A 22732-nucleotide genomic window follows, 5' to 3' on the forward strand; every position below is an offset into this window, starting at 1 on the left:
GTACCAGTGCGAACTATACAAGCCTTTCTACGGTACTTAAACAGCAGACACCAGAACTGTTTTCTTACCTGAGCAGCAGAAACCAGAAGTCTTTTGAAGTCCCCACTGCAGTCATCTTCAATATCTTTATCAATCAGACCTTCTTTTTTTTTGGAATTTGGACTGGCAACTATAAAATAACAAACACAGTATATAGTAACTAGAGGCTCTAAAGAGCCTGTGTTGCTCACCAAGGTCTATGTGCATAAAAAGTCATATAAAATGCAAGCAAACATTCTGATGATGTATCCTTTAATGGCACCATAGATTATTTCTTTTGGAAAAGCTCTGAATTTGATACTAATAAACTATCCTTTTGGATATGAAATATTTCAGTATTCAGAGACGTATGATATATAAAATATTTTAAATATACAGTCGAACATCGTTATGTCGAAAGTCGAAGGGAACAGACCAAAGTATTCGAATTATCCAAGGTTCAACTCATCCGAGGTCGAGTGTGTCGTCATAAATTTGGAATGCATGAAATTTGTGTAAACTAGATACCTTGAACAGTGTGCCTTTTTTTTCAATATGACATTTTATGATTTTGTATTCATCTCCATATTTTTGGGTCCTTCATAATAATTAAACACACAAGTACAGATACAAATCTTCACAAATAAAATCAATATTATACATTTATATTTACAAAGGTTGGTCACTATAAATTATGAAATCATTCGCAGAACGAAACAAGTTCTGAATGGTCTCTGGTGAGGTCCTCTGCTTTACATTAAATTATAATGAATTTATCATAATAGTCTTAATCCTATTGTAATTAATGAATTTAATTCTAACGATTCATTTAATCTCGGCTTGGGTCAATTAAATTTGTTTCGTTATTATGTCAGGTGAAATGTGTTCAAAACATGAACGTTCCGCTTGGACGATCAATAAAGATGTTAATTACTGGTCACCATAAACATGTCATTTTAAATGTTATACAAACAAGTATATTTACTCAGCTTTAATCTCTTTTGAAAATGATTAGGTTACACAAGGAATACATCCTATTTGAATTTTTATCATTAGGGTTACATCTTTCGAAAATTCTTACTTCCAAACTTCTAGACATCGGGGTTAATTTACATTAATTTTACATAGACTTGACTATAACATTTACTCGACTTAACCAAGTATTCGAATCAACCAAGGTGATTATGCATTGATCAAACAGGAATTTTACCGGGACCAGAAAATCACTTCGACTCATCCAAGTTTTTGACCCAACCGAGTTCGACACAACGAGGTTCGACTGTATGAGATTCTATAAACACCTACACAAGCTCAATGGATAAACATAAAATAATTTCTTAACTGAATAAAATTATGGAATTTTTTTATCTCTCACTTGCAAGGGAAATGTTGAAGTTTACACAAATTCTTGCTCCAAACATTAAATTTTTAGTCATCTTCTAAACAAGAAAATGTGACCATAGGTCAACATGCCATGCTCCTTAAAAACTATCACATTTCAATGTTCATTGAACTACAAAATTTGAGTAAAAATCCTAATTTTGGATATATTTTAAAAAGATCCTGTCATAATGAACAAATGTACCAAGTTTCAAGTTGATTTGATTACAACTTCATGGTAATATACCGTCAACCAAATAATGACCTGACTAGGGATGGACGAACAGATAAAGGACTGACGCAGACCAGAAAACATAATGCCCCTCTATTATCATAGATAGGGCATTGAGGCAGACAATTTATACAAACAATAATAAATTTGAAAAATACTTTTAGCTAATTGAATCTGATCAAAATTAAATCCCGTACTAGGTAACTTTTTTATGCTTGGTCGCTCCTTGCGAGTGCGGAGAATTAATTTTAATTAGATTGAAGTTAATAAGATTTGTTATTTTTTATTCTTAACATTTTTTAAAGTATTCTACCATTATTATAACAATCTCTGATTGCCTGTATCTGTGGGTTGGTTCTAGTAAGAAGTATTTCCATCAAAGCTCTTTCATCTGTACCTGGACCCTGTCAAAATATAAAAAAAATTGCACATATTCACAGAAAGAAACTACGAGTAACAAAGTGGGTGTCACAAAAAACAGTGGAACAGGAACTGCTTATCATTCTAAAGCACCTGAGATCATTGTGAGTTTTTGGCTGCTCAATTTTAGCTTCCGACACATCCTAATTTATTTTCTATTTATTTGGGTGGGAGGGGTATTTTTTTCTTGTTCTAGTCATTGTCTGTTATTCTTTGAATGATGACTTTGCTTTTAAATCAAAATTGCAATTGAATTTCAAATGTCAAATGTGTATGTTTCATTAAAAAATATGCTGCTTCCATTCTACATACTTTATGGTTTATTGTCTGCAGGTGGTACAAATTAATTTTCATTTCATAATATTTGACCAATTAAACATATCTGGAAAAGCCCTGATACATCTTTAATACAATGCCAACCAGAAATTTTTGTCTATGCATTTATCAAAACGTTACCAATGTATGCAAAAATCAAGTGTATTGACTTTGACTCCTATCTCACACAATATGAATAAAGCAGAACCTTACATAAATAGCTTCCTTAATGGCCCAAGCATCATACTCTGCAGGTGGAACAAATAAGGCTAACACTGCTGTCTCAAAGTTAAATGATAGATCTCCTTTCAAATCTTTGATCAAATCCTATAAAAATATAAAACATAATGAAAAGCTGCTTATCTGACAAAAATACTGGTTCAAGACACAAAGGAAATGTTCTTTTTGTACTATTAAGAATTTTCTTAAATTCCTCTTTAATAAATCAATAATTACATTACATGTATGATTCATTAGAATCCATAATTTTGATTTGACAACAATAGTGAGACACTTCAATATTATATTTCATTTCAGCTATTTCAGCTATGACTGCACATGCTATCCCTGACTGTGAAAAGAGTGCATATAGCAAAACAATAACAATTAATTATAAGAATTGAATGCTTTTTTATAATTTTATAAGGCTGTAAAAGTGTTGATCGAGGTGCACATTTTTAGTATGAAGCACTTCCGCTCTTCATACAAAAGGTGCTTCGGTCAATGCTTTAATAAAAAGAAGCATTCATTTCTTAAATAAACAAGTATTTCGGTAAACAGGAAGTTGTTGAGTGATGAATCTGAAAACCCATCACACGGTATAGCCGTCTTATATAAACCCTGAAACCAAATTTCAGAAATCCTTGTATTGTAGTTCCTGAGAAAACCGTGCCGAAAATTTTCAACTTGGCTATCATGTGTAAAATGATACAAATGTTCTGTAAACATGAAGTTGTTGAGTGATGAATCTGAAAACGCATCACACGGTATAGCTGACTTATAAAAACCCTGAAACCAAATTTCAGAAATCCTTGTATTGTAGTTCCTGAGAAAAATGCAACGACAAATTTTCATGGGACGGATGGACTGACTGACAGACTGACGGATGGATGGACGGACAGACAGAGGTAAAACAGTATACCCCCACTTTTTTAAAGCGGGGGTATAATAAAACAGTATACCCCCACTTTTTTAAAGCGTGGGTATAATTATAAAGAAACTTAGATTTCAACTCAACTAGGCAAAATTGACCTCTGATGAATTTGGCTATTCTTTTCATGGTCCATTTCTATGTATTTATACATCCCTAGCTTTCAGATGTTTGGGTTTCAGTGTTCCTGAAGGTAAATCCAGAAAACACTTCTGCCACACAAAATTTATAAAGTGTTTCATTGATCATATCTGTTGATGGCATATCTTTGAAGTCTCCGTTAAATGTTTTTACAACTATATTAGACTCTTGCTGTGACTCAAATCTAATTTTACAAAAACTGTGTAATAATGATATTTTAGGAAAAATATGACAATTTCAAAATGCATAATTTCAATCTGCATCTATCTGCCTATTCATTTATAAAGAACAAACAATGAAAGAGAAGATATATTTTTTTTCATAACTTCTCCTCTGAAATTATTTCAGGCATATGTATTATCTGGTTTGTTAATAAACCATTTGAATGCAGTAAAACCTGTAAATAAAGCTCAACCTCCAGGCCAGAGAAAATTGACTGTATAAGAGAGCTTGAGGTGACCTTTGAACTGAGGTTCAAAATGCATAGGTATTTCTACTTCCGGACAAAAACAGGGTGACCTGACAAGACAGATTTTCACTTAATAGAGCTGAATTTATATTATTTGTATAAAAAGGGAATACAAATCATTACTTTTCACAATGTCCTGTCTTACCCTTCCGTACGATGTTTTGAATGCTTTCTTCAGTTCTTGTCTCTGAGCATTACATCTGGTTGTAATAACATGGATGATGGCATCTTCATTTGTACCTGTAATACACATGTGCAGAGCTCCAGATAACAGCAGACCAACAAATTAAAATGAAAATTGTAAACCAACAAATTGAAATACACTTGCATAACAAATTGAACAAGAAATGATTGTAACAGGATGCTGTTACGAAGTCTCCCAAACGAAGCTCCCATAATTCGTAATTCCCAGGGTCGCCTGACATTGGGCAAAGTCTAGTGAAAATTGGTTTGGTCCAGCAAAGTTATATGCATTAGTGATGCCTGGGGACTAACCCTGTATATCATTCAAATCATATTGGCATGACAAACCAGAATATATATGGTTTAGGGGTGGGGATCTCGACCATTTACAAGATATTACAACTTTCTCAAATGGCAGGGGGTCGGGATGATCCCTGGGGACTAACCCTGTATATCATTCAAACCATCTTAGCATGACAAACCAGAATATATATGGTTTAGGGGTGGGGATCTTGACCACTTACAAGATATTAGAACTTTCTTAAATGGCATAGGGTGGGGGTGACCCCTGGGGACTAACCCTGTATTTCATTTGATTTGCTTTATCATGACAAACAAGAATATATATGGTTTAGGGGTGGGGATCTCGACCATTTACAAGATATTACAACTTTCTCAAATGGCAGGGGGTCGGGATGACCCCTGGGGACTAACCCTGTATATCATTCAAACCATCTTAGCATGACAAACCAGAATATATATGGTTTAGGGGTGGGGATCTTGACCACTTACAAGATATTAGAACTTTCTTAAATGGCATAGGGTGGGGTGACCCCTGGGGACTCACCCTGTATTTCATTTTATTTGCTTTATCATGACAAACCAGAATATATATGGTTTAGGGGTGGGGATCTCGACCATTTACAAGATATTAGAACTTTCTCAAATGGCAGGGGGTTGGGATGACCCCGAGGGACTAACCCTGTATATCATTCAAACCATCTTAGCATGACAAACCAGAATATATATGGTTTAGGGGTGGGGATCTTACCACTTACAAGATATTAGAACTTTCTTAAATGGCATGGGGTGGGGGTGACCCCTGGCGACTAACCCTGTATTTCATTTCATGTGCTTTATCATGACAAACCAGAATATATATGGTTTAGGGGTGGGGATCTCGACCATTTACAAGATATTACAACTTTTTCAAATGGCAGGGGGTCGGGATGACCCCTGGGGACTAACCCTGTATATCATTCAAACCATCTTAGCATGACAAGCCAGAATATATATGGTTTAGGGGTGGGGATCTTGACCACTTACAAGATATTAGAACTTTCTTAAATGGCATGGGGTGGGGGTGACCCCTGGGGACTAACCCTGTATTTCATTTCATGTACTTTATCATGACAAACCAGAATATATATGGTTTAGGGGTGGGGATCTCGACCATTTACAAGATATTACAACTTTCTCAAATGGCAGGGGGTCGGGATGACCCCTGGGGACTCACCCTGTATATCATTCAAACCATCTTAGCATGACAAACCAGAATATATATGGTTTAGGGGTGGGGATCTCGACCATTTACAAGATATTAGAACTTTCTCAAATGGCAGGGGGTCGGGATGACCCCTGGGGACTAACCCTGTATATCATTCAAACCATCTTAGCATGACAAACCAGAATATATATGGTTTAGGGGTGGGGATCTTGACCACTTACAAGGTATTAGAACTTTCTTAAATGGCAGGGGGTGGGGGTGACCCCTGGGGACTAACTCTGTATTTCATTTAATGGGTTTTATCATTTAGAACATTTTCAATTAAAAAGATTGTGTCTATTACAAATGGTTTTCAATTTATAATCATTTGAAAATTTAAAAAAATAAAATCCCATAGGGTTCTATAGTAAAACCCTCTTTTCTTTTTGCCCCTCAAAGTACCCCTTTATAAACCCCATTGCACAAACAAAACCCTGATTGCACCACTAGACATGTTAGTCTAACATATTGTGAAACCCTAAGTTTATCTGACAAGTGGTTTTGGAGAACGGGTGCGGACAAGTTCAAATTTAAAAGTGGCGGAAAAGGAAGAGGAAGAGGAAGAAGAATAATAATAATAATAAGAACTGAGCAAAAACAATAAGTCTTCCCAAACTTCGTTTGGGAGACTTAAAAATGCTTGCCTAACAAATTGAAAATCCTTTGCATAATTGTGATAATATAAATCTTTGAAAACAGAAACCTGACCAAACTACCATTAAAATAAATGCGAGGCAAACTCATAATGTTTGCAATACGAACAATACCATTATAAAGTGAAAGTAGACGACCTGCTATTCCTATTATCAGAAAAAAGTAAAATAATTGCATTTTGAGTTTTTCCCAAATGCCCACTAACAAATTTCATTAGTCCTTATAACTATATATTTAAAATATCTGCATAGAAGCATTAACCTTCAAATCAAGTTTTTTTTTATACATTAACAGAAACAATTACACTTTGTCTGCTGTGTTGGTGTTTGAAAAAAAAATCTTAAAAATAGATGGCAGCTGATTGGGAATTGTATATTTACAGTTTATGAATGTCTACAAATGTACAATGAAAAAAGTATACACTTCTGTATAGGGATTAAATCCCCTCCAAGTGTTTGAAAAAAACATGACATATTGATAACCTAAATGAGTCCCAGGAGGATCTCTATATATTCTAATTGAATATTAAAAGTCCTACCCCATCCTTTGAGGGCTTCTCTCAAATATTCACAATCAAGCTCTGGGTCCCATTTTAGTGGTTTATCTGGATCAAATTCATATCCATTTTTCTTTGTGTTGAATTCTAACACAGGATCATCCTTTGTATAGTAGGGGTATCCTACTATTGTTCCACTTGTGACATCTAATGTACCAGATCTATCGATACGTCTCAATAACTCGGCTATATAAAATGCCTTTACTCTCTCCTTAATGTCCTCTTCTCTGGGTCCCTATAACAAAAATGACTATGATTAATAAAACTTAAAACTCTTCAAAATGTTCTTGTTTTATGCTCAGATTTCTGCTTGGAAAATATAAAATATATACCTTTTCTGTTTTTATTCATAACCTGTCTAGACTCACTCTATGTGATTTTGAGCTTGACTAGTCCAAGATTGCTTTGACATCTGATGCACTTTTTTAGGACTTGTTGGGATGAAGGACGTCAGAGTGCAGTCCATATTGAAAATATGGGAATTGAAACCAAGTCTTCAGATGGCAAGTTTCTATCTTGAAATTATGTACTTACCCACTTTAGCACAAATGAAAATTAATTTCTATTAATATTCAGTCTATTCTGAGAAGTAGGGATGTTGGAAAAGGTCACTATTTCAAGTTTCTAACTAATAGTATTTGATAATGACGAGAAATTTAGATTTGACAGTTGACTTTGAAGTATGTATGAAATGAATGTTACAAAAAAACAATCAAATTCAATTACCATAAATTCATAATACATCATAATTTAACTTAACATTCAATTAACTCAAGAATTTTTATGCATAACAATTAAACAAAACAGCAACAAATTCATGAATTGTTATGTATAACAATTATTTTAAACTAAACATTCAACAAAGTCATAAATTTATAAATACCATGGTTTTAGCTATGTGCCTGGCATAAAACTTAAATACAAACACAATAATATTTATTTACATTAAAAACTTGACACCAAATATAACAGAAAAGGGAAATTTTAAATATTTCATTAATAAAAGCAATGCTTAGTAAAAGAAAAAAACTAAAAATTACAATACAATATTAATGATATACAGCTCAGTAAAAATGCAACCTTTAAAACAAGCTGTGTTGTTTGAAATATTTTAAGATCAGGTTAAAGATGTTCAACAGCATTTAGGAACCAATTGCTTAGTTAAGGTATTTCCTTCATTGAACAATTATGAATGATAATGATATTTGATCATAAAAACAACAGCCAGGCGCATATATGCCTGTCAAATTCAACCAAAATATTGAAATCAACTAAGTTTAATCAAATTATCAGGAAAATCCTTGATTTCTGAAATCCATTTAAAAACAAATTCCAAAACAAATAAAAAATTTTTTAAAATGTCCTGTAAAATTTGATGAATTGTTTCCATGCAGGAATAAACAACTAATATGACACCGAATCTTAACTCTTAGCTACCGTAAATTAGAACAGCTACATATATATATAGACAGGGTTTAAGCTAGGATGTCACTTTTGCACGGGATGAAAATCAACCTTATTTTGGGTAGCAGCAAGGGACCTAGGATGTATATTACTATCTATACATCTTTGTCAGACTTTGAAGGACTTAGGCATACTAGGCAGTTCCTGCATGATTTGACTGATGTGGCACTTTAGTACGAAGATTAGGATATAAGATCTAGAAATCTAGTTCACAATTTCACATTAGTTAGTTTCAGGGTACATTCCTAATCAGCAAAATTTGGGATCCATTTTTTTTCAAACCAGGAATCACAGCATAAATGAACTTGTAATGACTATTTCACTGCATTATTCATACTCATTATCCTTAAAAACGTTTTAAATCGATATTTAGAATTAATTCTATAAAGTTGGAATCAAGGATTTGTACAAATCCTTATTGGAACAATTCTAATGACTTTAAATTGTAAATTTATCATGAATTAGATCACGTTTACTTTCGATTTCCAAATGAAATGAAAACGGGAAGTGACTAGTGAATAATAAATTCAGAATGAATCCGGATTCATCTACAGATTGGTTCGTGTTTAAAAAAGGCAGGAAATTATCAGTTTTTAAATTGAATTTGCTAGATAAGAACTATATTTGTCTCTCTCGTTTAGTTTGATACTTAATTATTTCGTATTCTACGTTTTAGTGTCTTTAAATTCATAAGAATACTTTCGCGCATGCCCAGTTCATCGTAAAGGAAGCACCTGTTTGAATGGTGAAAACATTTCTGAATGTTATGAATAAAGTTCTATCTTTTTAATCGAAATTGTCGAAAGTTTTGGATTAAAAGTTATATCAAATATGACGAAATATTGAAATTAAAATGCGAACTTTCCAAGGGAAAACTCAAATGACGAAACTACGACAAATGAACTGCAAATTGTGCTCGTTTGATAAATATTGAAATTGAAATGCCGACTGACTGATTTTACTGGGGAAAATATTTATGAGGTTGATAAATAATTAACGGATTAGTGACCCATCCGATGGCGATAATCACAACTTATAACACCTGTTGTATATGTTAATTAGCTGAGGGTCATAAACTTGTCAGAAACAATAAGACAGGTAGAATTATAGTATTTTCATGGGAAAACATTTTTACTCTTTCCAAATTTAAGTGACGAAATTGATTTGAAATACTTTCGTCATTTTGAAAACCGTTTCGTAATTGACGAAAATGACGAGCGCTAGCAAATTCACTGTATATAGACACATTCAGCTAGAAGATTATCTTCATACTTTTCGTTCTACTATTTCAATGGTAAATTAAACATATATACATAAAGAAGTAGTCATATATCTTACAATGAAGTAGTAGAAGTTGCAAAAAGCAGTATCTTGTTTTTTAAAATAGGGTTTCTTGCCAAAGAATTATAGGATCAGAAGGTCTAAATTTTTTGAGACCCTAAAATATTGCATATTTTGATATTATGAATAAGTGGTTACAACAACTCATATGTTGGTGAAAAGTTTATGGTGATGAAATCCTAACAAGTGAATCTGTGAGCTACTGCTCACTAATGATACCCCCACCCGCTAAAAAACTTAAGTAAACAGGAAGTTGTTGAGTGATGAATCTGAAAACGCATCACATGGTATAGCCGACTCATATAAACCCTGAAACCAAATTTCAGAAATCCTTGTTATGTAGTTCCTGAGAAAGATGCAATGAAAAATATTCATGGGACAGACGGACTGACGGATGGACAGACAGAGGCAAAACAGTATACCCCCACTTTTTTAAAGCGGGGTATAATAAAAACATAAGAGCTCAAAATTAGGGTTGATCATGCAGGAAACCTATATATACATTTGTTTTGTCTTGTGGAAAAGAAGATTTAACATTTAACATTAGAAGCTACTTGTTTTAAACTCAAATTCTAAAATCTGTGTGTGTACAAATCTTCTAGAAGAGAAAAGAAATTATTTTTTCTTAAAGATAAAAATTTTAGTATAAATGTTTTCTGTAAGTATTAAATAAATTTGAGAATGGAAACCAGGGCATCCAAAAAATATTTGAGCCACCCGGACATTTTTTTTCAATCCTGTTTTTTATCCCTTTAGATTATAAAGGTTACCCCATAACAAAAGATGAACATCACCATATGATAAAGCCATTAAACTATTAAAGGAAGATAAACTTCATAGACTTCATACTTTTTCAATTTTATATGAATTTCATTCTTGACATTAACAATTTCATTAATAGTGCATGGTTCGAATTGGCATATATCAACAGACCTAACAAAGTGTATTAATCAGTCGAGGACCAGCTTAGTTATTTGATAAACACGTTTTCCAATACCGGATATTTACTAGACAACAATACTTGAAATGAACGTAAGATAATGGTATAAATGACATTTTTATCATTTTGGATGAATTCGGACGCATTATTAAATAATAAATATCACACTTGTGCACATACGCACACTTCTAATATTTCAATCGATGTGGTTCTGTCTGTTAAACTTTTTTACCACCTTTGTAAATTATGATCTTATCGTTTTAAATACGTTTTTCTGATAGTCTAAATCTGGTTTGCTATAAAGTAGTTAGAATTAAACGAGGAATGTTTTTAATTTTAATAAAAAAAATAACTTCCAAAAAGAACGATTGATGTCCAGTACAAATAGTTTACCTGACACAGGTGATCACAGGTAAATCTCAGCTGTTAGACACTTAATTAACCTTGATTGTAATGAGAGGGGATTAAAGTTGGGCTTGTTTATAGAGTACTGTCACTTTTATAAACGGTAAAGTGTGGATGTTTAAGGCACAAGGTCAAGTCACAATGGTTGATTTTTTTTAATAACATGAATGTTGAAATGGCAATCCCATGTAAGATGTCCGTTTAATGCTTGGCCCAGTCGGACAATGTCCGATAAATTTATATTTGTCCAGCTAATATGACAGTTTTGGAAGCCTTGATGGAAATGGGGACTGTTTCAAAGAGACAACAACCCGACCAAAGCGCAGAAAACAGTCTAAGGCCACCAATGGGTCTTAAACACAGCGAGAAAATCCCGAACCCAGAGGCAGGCTTCAGTTGACCCCTAAACATAAATGTATACTAGTTCAGCAAAAATGGACGTCACACTAAACTCAGATACATATATAACTTTTTTTTATGCAGGTATCAGTGCGTTTGGTACTCAATTTTACATTGAGTATTTGGATATGCACGACTTTTTTGTGTCTTCCTTTCATTGTGGGGAAAACAATGGGAAGGATAATCTGCTAGCTGAATAGTTCAATTCATGCTATACTCACTGATTTTCCCTGGAAACCAATTGATAAATAATTAAATATTGTATCTAATACAACAACAGTTACTGCAAGCAAAAGCAATAAATACAATTTAAATTCAGGAGATATCTGTATATTTGGATTTTGGTCCAAATTATGGTCAAATGAAGTGGTCTAAGTTATATCATATACTGTTCTAGAATTATCTTAATATGATTTGAAGTTTCCTAAGTTTTTCTAATTTCCCAGGACCAAATTAAATTTGTGCAAAACTCATGCTTAAGAAGAATATCAGACATTAATATCATTCACAGATTTGACTTACACTATCTTCTTCTTCATCTTCTTCATCCTCTTCTTCATCCTCCTCTTCCTCATCGTCTCTCCTTTTCTTCCTCCTTCTCCTTCTTCCCTATTAAATACAGTAATAATATAAATTTATGATACAGACATACAATCTTCATTTTTTTTAGAAAATTACCATAACCTATTTAACTGTTCTTGAGGTGTAATACCACTAAATCATAGTACGTCACATCCGGTTGCATACGAAAATAGGTCGAAAAAAAATATTCCCTTGAATTTGACAGTTGTAGGTAATTGATCCTACATTTCATTGCAGTAAAACATTTCTGAGTCATTAACATATATCTTGGGTATTTCAAAGCACCATTATTTCTTTATTTGGGGTTTCTATAGAATATTTTGGAAACTTGAGGTTACATGGTTACTAAAAGCTTGTACACAGGTTAAAAAAGGGGGAAAATTTGATTGGTTAACTTCCAGTGATGGTTATTTTCTTATATGCAATGAAATGTTAGGTGAAATTTTTTTTATAGTACTGGACAGAATAAAACTTTACTCATGCCAAGTATTTCTTTACTTGAAACAAAGATAAATTCTGCATAATTTTTTGAAAAGTACAAATTTAACAAAGACTAATAGGGGAAAATCAATGGTGGTATTACACCTTGATAGCTTAAATCAATTGTCCATTCTTTTTATTTCAAGATTAACAATGCAAGAACTCACTACCTTTTCCTTTAATTTTTTTTTCTTTTTCATTTTTTTTCAGGATACTAATTAGCTAATAAGAAATCATATCCATAATTAACAAAGATTACAATTACTAAGCTATTAAAGCCAGACCTAGAGTTTTAACAAACCCAAAACCAGTATTAACCTCAGCCTTTGCCCTATGTCAATACTAATTGGTACTGTTGTACATCAACCAGACAGTAACCCCAGGGGTCACCACACTTCAGAATTATAGGGAGAAATGACTTCTCCCTGGCAGCGAAACAGGGAGAGGTGAAGACCCAACAGGGAGACTTCAAGGAGAAGTGAAGCCCCACCAGGGAGACTTCAGGAAAAATTGAAGGATCGCATTAATACATTTTAAGAATTAAATTTTTCAAGCATCTATACCTTTTTGTTATTTTTCAAAGCATTTTACATGACAACTGTTAAGGTGGTATTTACTTGACTTGCCATGCTTGTGGTGTGAATTACCTTTGTACCTACGGATGCAAATTGTCAAAAATTATCATAAGGACCGTAAGTGCTACGGTTGTGCAGTTACATGTAGGTCTGAATGAATTGAAGATTTGATATTGGTCAAATTTTGCTGCATCTCAAAGATTTTTCAAACAAAACTCTGTTTTGAATTGCTCACAGTTGTATTTAATACATTAAATAAAGCAAGAACCCTTTAAAACAAGAAATGATTGTAACAGGATGCTGTTACTAAGTCTCCCAAACGAAGCTACCATAATTCGTAATTCAAAAGGGTCGCCTGACATTGGGCAAAGTCCAGTGAAAATTGGTTTGGTCCAGTAAAGTTATATGCATAAGGGACGCCTGGGGACTAACCCTGTATATCATTCAAATCATCTTGGCATGACAAACCAGAATATATATGGTTTAGGGGTGGGGATCTCGACCATTTACAAGATATTAGAACTTTCTCAAATGGCAGGGGGTCGGGATGACCCCTGGGGACTAACCCTGTATATCATTCAAACCATCTTAGCATGACAAACCAGAATATATATGGTTTAGGGGTGGTGATCTTGACCACTTCCAAGATATTAGAACTTTCTTAAATGGCAGGGGGTGGGGGTGACCCCTGGGGACTAACCCTGTATTTCATTTGATGTGCTTTATCATGACAAACCAGAATATATATGGTTTATGGGTGGGGATCTCGACCATTTACAAGATATTAGAACTTTCCCAAATGGCAGGGGGTCGGGATGACCCCTGGGGACTAACCCTGTATATCATTCAAACCACCTTAGCATGACAAACCAGAATATATATGGTTTAGGGGTGGGGATCTCGACATATTAGAACTTTCTTAAATGGCATGGGGTGGGGGTGACCCCTGGGGACTTACCCTGTATTACATTTGATGTGCTTTATCATGACAAACCAGAATATATATAGTTTAGGGGTGGGGATCTCGACCATTCACAAGATATTAGCACTTTCTCAAATGGCAGGGGGTCGGGATGACCCCTGGGGACTAACCCTGTATATCATTCAAACCATCTTAGCATGACAAACCAGAATATATATGGTTTAGGGGTGGGGATCTTGACCACTTACAAGATATTAGAACCTTCTTAAATGGCATGGGGTGGGGTGACCCCAGGGGACTAACCCTGTATTACATTTGATGTGCTTTATCATGACAAACCAGAATATATAAGGTTTAGGGGTGTGGATCTCGACCATTCACAAGATATTAGAAATTTCTCAAATGGCAGGGGGTCGGGATGACCCCTGGGGACTAACCCTGTATATCATTCAAACCATCTTAGCATGACATACCAGAATATATATGGTTTAGGGGTGGGGATCTTGACCACTTACAAGATATTAGAACTTTCTCAAATGGCAGGGGGTCGGGATGACCCCTGGGGACTAACCCTGTATATCATTCAAACCATCTTAGCATGACAAACCAAAATATAATTGGTTTAGGGGTGGGGATCTTGACCACTTACAAGATATTAGGACTTTCTTAAATGGCATGGGGTGGGGGTGACCCCTGGGGACTAACCCTGTATTACATTTGATGTGCTTTATCATGACAAACCAGAATATATATGGTTTAGGGGTGGGGATCTCGACCATTTACAAGATATTAAAACTTTCTCAAATGGCAGGGGGTCGGGATGACCCCTGTGGACCAACCCTGTATATCATTCAAACCATCTTAGTATGACAAACCAGAATATATATGGTTTAGGGGTGGGGATCTTGACCACTTACAAGGTATTAGAACTTTTTTAAATGGCAGGGGGTGGGGGTGACCCCTGGGGACTAAACCTGTATTAAATGGGCTTTATCATTTAGAACATTTTCAATTAAAAAGATTGTGTCTATCACAAACGGTTTTCAATTTATACTCATTTGTAAATTTTTAAAAATAAAATCCCATAGGGTTCTATAGTAAAACCCTCTTTTCTTTTTGCCCCTCAAAGTACCCCTTTATAAAACCCATTGCACAAACAAAACCCTGATTGCACCACTAGACATGTTAGTCTAACATATTGTGAAACCCTAAGTTAATCTGACAAGCGGTTTTGGAGAACGGGTGTGGACAAGTTCAAATTTAAAAGCGGCGGAAGAAGAAGAAGAAGAATAATAAGAAGAACTGAGCAAAAACAATAAGTCTTCCCAAACTTCGTTTGGGAGACTTAAAAATAATAACTAATTGATAAGTAAGTTTAAATATCTTTTAATACAGTTTCACTGTCTTTCATTGCCAAGATCATAATAGATATATATTTGTTCTTTAAATTATTTTTAATAGGAATTCAGAAAAAAAAAAGTTTTTGTCATTTGTTGAAAACTCTGTGTTGCGATTGTTTGAGGTATTTTCATGGAAAAGGCCATTTTCAATCATCAAGTAGACGTTGAAAATGCATGCAAATGATTCTAGAATGCTTTACAAGTATTAATATATGACAAAATAACAAAAAGTAACATTGGAAAAGTTGTATTTATCATTACGGAAATTGAAAAAGTATCGTGTAAATCGAGAACAAATACAGTGTGAGATGTGACAGAAAATTCGTACTTAATAGTTTACAAAAATATAAGACTTTGAAAGTAAAATAGTGCCGTCCTTTAGTAAATTAATACTAAATGTATTCATCACAATATTGTTTAAAGACCTTTAGCTAAAACAAAGCACATGCAGCAGTCTGTTACACCAAATCCTTAACGAAAAACTGACTACGTTTTGTAGTTTATACATCGTTGTGCTGGTTCCCGGCTCACTACTTAACCGTGTACATAGTTTAAATACAAGTGGATTCCAGTTTACATTATGCAACATTTGAAAAGAAATGAGAAATTTTTAATGAAGCATCAAATTTTGATATCTATCAGTAAATGTGAGATATCAAAATTAAAATTGCATTATTAATATGGATTAGGTAAATGATAAGAGTTTTGAAAAGAAAAAAGGGCGCCCTCTACAATTTCAATAACAAAGATGGCGAAACATTTAAACAAACATTGCAAAATCAAGTTTTTTTATTGTTTATTGCGTATAGTACACCCTGTCTTGCAATTTCAATGTTGGGGTAAATGATTGCGGACAATTCAATTCTGAATTCAGAGATAAAATATTTTTTATTTCTTTGAATATCAGATCGTTTGCATTTGGATGCAGAATTTTTCAAAAATCATGAAGCGACATTGGGGAATTTTACTGAAAATCGAGGGCAACATAAACTTCTCCCTGGAGCTTCTCTAGTGTGGTGACCCCTGAACCCATGGATGTTTAGCAACTAAAGTTGATTTTTGTATCTCCCCATTTATATTTCATTTTGATATTCTAATGAATTTTATATGATTATTTCCCTAGTAACAAGATTAAGATATGAAATTTAAATGTTTTTTTGTAGAAAAGAAAATACTCTTAACTCAATTTGTTGTAGATTTGCACATTCATTTAATTCTTTTTTCTCTTTTTTCCAAAGAAGGGGGTAAACCACTGTTTACTTGTTGTAGGCAGACTTGATATTTACTTTAACAAAGTAATATCTCATGCTTTTTATTTTTGAAATTGAATTGAATTGAATTGAAAACAACTGTCATATTCCTGACTTGGTACAGGCAGAAGATGGTGGATTAAACCTGGTTTTATAGCTAGCTAAACCTCTCACTTGTATGACAGTCTCATAAAATTCCAATATATTGACAACAATGTGTGAGCAAATGTTGATTAGCATATTTTTTTTTTCTTTTTTACCTAAACCTATTTTCCCTAAGTAGGATGGTTTTTTATTTTACTCACCCTATTTTCCTTCTCTTGGGCACGGAACTCCATTTCAGCTTGCTAAAATGGGAAATTATATTGAATAAATATTTACTTCTTATATTTTTTCTTTAAATACTAAACTGAACCATATTTCCCACTTATGGCAACATTGTCATTAAATTTAATTTTGTCAGAGATCGAAAATTTAAAGAATAGATGACCTGTATTTAACATGGCAAAATAAATGCAAATTAATGGCTTAAAATCACAAATCTCAATTTTCTGGGCAATACTGCAGTCAAATGAACAAGTTTTGTAAAAAAAAGAATAGGTGACAAAAAAATTTCAATACTCAAACACTTATCAAATTATGATTTTGTTCCTTATTGAAAATTGGATAGCTGTTTTACCATTCAGTGGCAAATTAAATGCATACTAAGGACGATAAACATGATAACGTGATATGAATATAAACCCTGACTTATACTCGACTGACAGACTGAGTTGACTTTTTAACATTCCAGTACACATAATAAGTCCACAGGAAGATGTGTAACCTCACTAGGACACATTATTCTGACGACAGGCCAACCAGTCTTTGCTACTACTCCTAAATGCAGCCTTCTTAGTGGAGAAAAATGCAAAAAGCAGTTTTCAAGTCTGATATTTTTACCTAGCCAGGGATCAAACCACTGACATCCTGCACATGAGGAAAACATGCAACCAAAAGACCACAGAGGCCATAGCATAAGGAAGATTCAATAGCAACAATTTAAGATGATAACGCTACAGCATTATTCATTGTTTACACCATAATTTCCTTTTTACCATTAAGAAATTTGTGACCGAATACAATGTAGGTATCACAAAAATAAAAATTTAAAAATTGTTGCATTTTATATTTTATAGCATTATTTGCATGCAGAATTTATCTCACATTTTTATCCATACTTCATAAATCGCAAAAATTAAAGCACTAAAAAATTTCTGAATTTACAGTAAAACTTACTTGTCTCATCAACTGCTGCATCCCTTGGTGCATTGATGCCATTTGTTGGTCAATCCCATTTTGGTAAACACTGGGAGGGGCTGGAGGTGGAGCTACCTATTTAATGGAAAAAGCATCATCAGTTTGTTTTTATTGGTTTACAATGGGCCTTGTAAGGCATGTAAGACAAACCATTCCACTTTATTTCTTATTGACAATATAAATTTAATCTGTCTTTAAATTTCTTCACATCAAAATGGAAATTTGCCTTAACATCAAAACTGAAAACTATTGATGATATCCAGGTCCAAATGAAATTGCTTTTGATGCCTGCTAGAGTGATCGCCCTTGGATGAATTTTCCATTTTTTGGGAAGTTGTCAACTTATAACATTTGGAATTATGCTTTTGAAAATATTACCCAGAATGCTTCTTAGAGTTCCTAGTAGGAAATATGTACCTGTTGATGACCAGCATACGTTTGCTGACAACCCATGGCAGCCGTGAAATTACCATATCCATTGCTATTGGTATAACCACCTGTAATATACATAAGTATTCAAATGAGTAGTTTCAGCTTTGAGCAGAAAAAGGTTCAAAAGGATTCTGATAGTAATTTGTTTCAGTGACTACAAAGTTTTTCCAAAGGATACAGATTGTTATTAGGCCCTAATCACAACCTGTAATAAAGGCTGTATCCTTCAGAAACATTTTCATTCTTTAAATATGGCTGACATGAATGGCATTAGTTTGCCTAATTTTCCCCTGAAATGCTCTTTTGGTCTGCTACATTCTTTCAAAATTTGGACACTGCTGTCCTGGAATTCTTACCTGTATAACCATGTTGTCCTCCAGGGGGTGGAGCAGATCCAGTTAGGTATCCTCCTACTCCAAATCCTCCATATGGAGAAGCATTGACATTATAGGCCCCTCCATACCCCCCACCATATCCTCCTCCTGGGTATGCTGCATTACCATATCCTCCTCCTGGTGGTGGTGGGGGTCCTCCTCCATAGCCACCCCCACCATAACCACCATAACCTCCACCTCCTCCTGGGTAATTACTCTAAAATTCACAAGGAATTATTACTGATAATTGTTGATTCAATATTATTCATGGGATACCAATTATTGTGGATATAGTGGTTCAGGTGAACCAAGAATTTAAATGTTCAACGTTATATTTTGTCAAATTTTCTAAATGCTTATATGCAGAATTTTGCAAAATCACAAAAAAAATATCCACCAAAATGCAAATTATACTCAATCCACAGAAATTGGTACATTACCCATGAAAATAAATGATAGAAAAATGTTTGGAGGAACAGCTTTTGGGACATGGACAACCATTGTTAATAATTTTTTCACTGCAGTACTATTAATACTATTAGAGACAGGGAACCAGTTTACTGTATCCTATATTGCTGTGTTGTACAGGTATTTTTTGTACCTGCTACTGGATCCTTGCTGTGTAAATCTATTATTAAAGTTAAATTCATTGGGTGTCTTAATTATATTGATATCTTACACATTTCTCTATGTTCTATGTAATACAGGACATATTTGAAAAACTTTTTATTTTGGAGGAAAATTAAGCCATAATTACACAAAATATTTTGGCCAAATTATCCAAATTAAAAAAAAATCAATGTTGTTTTCACTACTTTATCTTTAAAATATATACATTGTAACTTACCTGATAAAATGCCATTCTGAAAAGAACAATAAATATATTTATTATAATGAAAGAACCTTAGTGAGCGCGCTCACATACTGCACGTCCTCACATTGTCATTGGAGAAAAAAAATAAGTGTAAGAAAAAAAAATTGTATCAGAAAAAATAAAATGCTCCGCTGGGGCGCAGCTTGATACGACCGCAGAGGTCGAACCCTGAACAGTTGGGGCAAGTATGGACACAACATTCAAGCTTGATACAGCACTGAATTTGGATTGTAATTACATATTTGACACAGCATAGGTTTCTCACACAGAATGAAAGTGGTCTAAGAATTTAAAAGTTTTTAATTTACCTATTCAAACCATATCATTATTATTTGCTTTTATATATAAATCAGAAATAACCAATTTAAAATGGAAAATTTTAAAGAAAAAAAAGGAAACCCCCCCCCCCCCCCCCCCCAATTTTTTGAACCCCCTTATGATTCATCATCCCCAAACTCAATCCCAGCTTTCACTTTGAGGTATGGTACCTTGCAATACAATTTCAGAGAGATCCATACACTTGAACACAAGTTATTGTCTGGAAACTAGAAAAATGCTTGTTTTTGGCCCCTTTTTGGCCCCAAATTCCTAAACGTTTAGGGTAATTACCCCCAAACTCAAACCCAGCTTTCCCTTTGTGATATGGAACCTTGCAGTACAATTTCATAAAGATCCATACACTTACACACAAGTTATTGTCCTGAAACCAGAAAAATTCTTGTTTTTTTGCCCTTTTATGGCCCCTAATTACTAAAATTTTGAGGAAATTACCCCCAAAATCAATCCCAGCCTTCCCTTTGTGGTATGGTACCTTGCAGTACAATTTCAGAGAGATTCATACACTTGAGCACAAGTTATTGTCTGGAAACTAGAACAAGAGTGCACACGCTGAAATGTCTCGCCTTCTTTACTAATCATTGATATTATGTTGCTAGTCGTAAATATAAAGCTTTATTACAACTGTCACATAAACATAACATTAACCAAGAAAACTAAACATTGACAAATGAACCATGAAAATGAGGTCAAGGTCAGATGAACCATGCCAGGCAGACATGTACAGTTTAACAATTCTTCCATATAACAAATATAGTTGACCTATTGCTTATAGTTTAAGAAAAACAGACCAAAACACAAAAACTTAACACTGAGCAATGAACCTTGAAAATGAGGTCAAGGTCATATAAAACCTGCACGACTGACATATAGATCATAAAATATTTCCATACACCAAATATAGTTGACCTATTGCATATAGTATTAGAAAAAAAGGCCAAAACTCAAAAACTTAACTTTGACCACTGAACCATGAAAACGAGGTCAAGGTCAGATGACACCTGCCAGCTAGACATGTACACCTTACAATCATTCCATACACCAAATAAAGTAGACCTATTGCATACAGTATAAGAAAAACAGACCAAAACACAAAAACTTAACTATAACCACTGAACCATGAAAATGAGGTCAAGGTCAAATGACACCTGCCAGTTGGACATGTACACCTTACAGTCCTTCCATACACCGAATATACTAGACCTATTGCTTATAGTATCTGAGATATGGACTTGACCACCAAAACTTAACCTTGTTCACTGATCCATGAAATGAGGTCGAGGTCAAGTGAAAACTGTCTGACGGGCATGAGGACCTTGCAAGGTACGCACATACCAAATATAGTTATCCTGCTACTTGTAATAAGAGAGAATTTAACATTACAAAAAATGTTAACTTTTTTTTCAAGTAGTCACTGAACCATGAAAATGAGGTCAAGGACATTGGACATGTGACTGACGGAAACTTTGTAACATGAGGCATCCATTTACAAAGTATGAAGCATCCAGGTCTTCCACCTTCTAAAATATAAAGCTTTTAAGAAGTTAGCTAACGCCGCGGCCATCGCCCCCACCGGATCACTATCCCTATGTCGAGCTTTCTGCGACAAAAGTTGCAGGCTCGACAAAAATGCTTATTTTTGGCCCCTTTTTGGCCCCTTATTCCTAAACTTTTTGGGCAATTACCCCCAAACTCAATTCCAGCTTTCCCTTTGTGATATGGAACCTTGTAGTACAATTTCATAAAGATCCATACACTTACACACAAGTTATTGTCATGAAACTAGAAAAATGCTTGTTTTTTCCACCTTTTTGGCCCCTAATTCCTAAAATTTGGAGGCAATTACCCCCAAAATCAATCCCAGCATTCCCTTTGTGATATGGAACCTTGTGATATAATGTCAGAGAGATCCATACACTTACACACAAGTTATTGTCATGAAACTAGAAAAATGCTTGTTTTTTGCCCCTTTTTGGTCCCTAATTCCTAAAATTTGGAGGCAATTACCCCCAAAATCAATCCCAGCATTCCCTTTGTGATATGGAACCTTGTGGTACAATGTCAGAGAGATTTATACACTTATACACAAGTTATGTCTGGAAGTTACAAAAATGCTTATGTTTGGCCCCTTTTTGGCCCCTAATTCCTTAACTGTTGGTACCATAACCCCCAAAATCAATCCCCACCTTCCTTTTGTGGTATTGAACCTTATGGTAAAATTTCATTGAGATCCATTCACTTAAACTAAAGTTAGAGTGCGAAAACTACTGTGTCTTCGGACGACGACGACGACAACGTCATACCAATATACGACCACAAAAATTTTTTTGCGGTCGTATAAAAATTGAATCATAATTTCCTGTCAATATGCACATCTACATAGTATGTCCTTATTATCTACAGTTTCATGAACTTCTGTTGTGTGGTTTGAGAGGAGTTGCGATGACAAAAGGTTGCAGTAGTATATTGGGCAAATAAATTCAAAGGGGCGTAACTCCTGGAAAAAAAATTGTATCATAATTTCCTGTCGATATGCACATCTACGTAGTATGTCCTTATTATCTGAAAAGGTTTCATGAAATTCTGTTGTGTGGT

At 34.2% G+C, this 22732-nt stretch overlaps 2 protein-coding genes across 2 annotated transcripts in view; one reads left to right on the top strand and one right to left on the bottom strand.

Moving 5' to 3' along the window:
* LOC127707914 (annexin A5-like) overlaps window positions 1-22732 on the top strand; it is a 152960-nt gene that overhangs the window by 60673 nt on the left and 69555 nt on the right. The gene's annotated exons all lie outside the window — the stretch shown is intronic.
* LOC127707913 (annexin A7-like) overlaps window positions 1-22732 on the bottom strand; it is a 37844-nt gene that overhangs the window by 8252 nt on the left and 6860 nt on the right. Inside the window, exons 2-12 of the mRNA XM_052212673.1 lie at window positions 19775-19790; window positions 18910-19144; window positions 18539-18618; window positions 18101-18196; window positions 17128-17169; window positions 12136-12222; window positions 7047-7299; window positions 4271-4365; window positions 2579-2692; window positions 1944-2034; window positions 69-169 (exon numbers count right to left, since the gene is read on the bottom strand). Coding sequence (XP_052068633.1) covers window positions 69-169; window positions 1944-2034; window positions 2579-2692; window positions 4271-4365; window positions 7047-7299; window positions 12136-12222; window positions 17128-17169; window positions 18101-18196; window positions 18539-18618; window positions 18910-19144; window positions 19775-19789 — 1209 coding nt within the window. The 5' untranslated portion in view covers window position 19790. The remainder of the gene's footprint in view (window positions 1-68; window positions 170-1943; window positions 2035-2578; window positions 2693-4270; window positions 4366-7046; window positions 7300-12135; window positions 12223-17127; window positions 17170-18100; window positions 18197-18538; window positions 18619-18909; window positions 19145-19774; window positions 19791-22732) is intronic.

The sequence above is a fragment of the Mytilus californianus genome, unplaced genomic scaffold (assembly GCF_021869535.1).
Source record: "Mytilus californianus isolate M0D057914Y unplaced genomic scaffold, xbMytCali1.0.p SCAF_7, whole genome shotgun sequence".
Taxonomy (NCBI): Eukaryota; Metazoa; Mollusca; class Bivalvia; order Mytilida; family Mytilidae; genus Mytilus; species Mytilus californianus.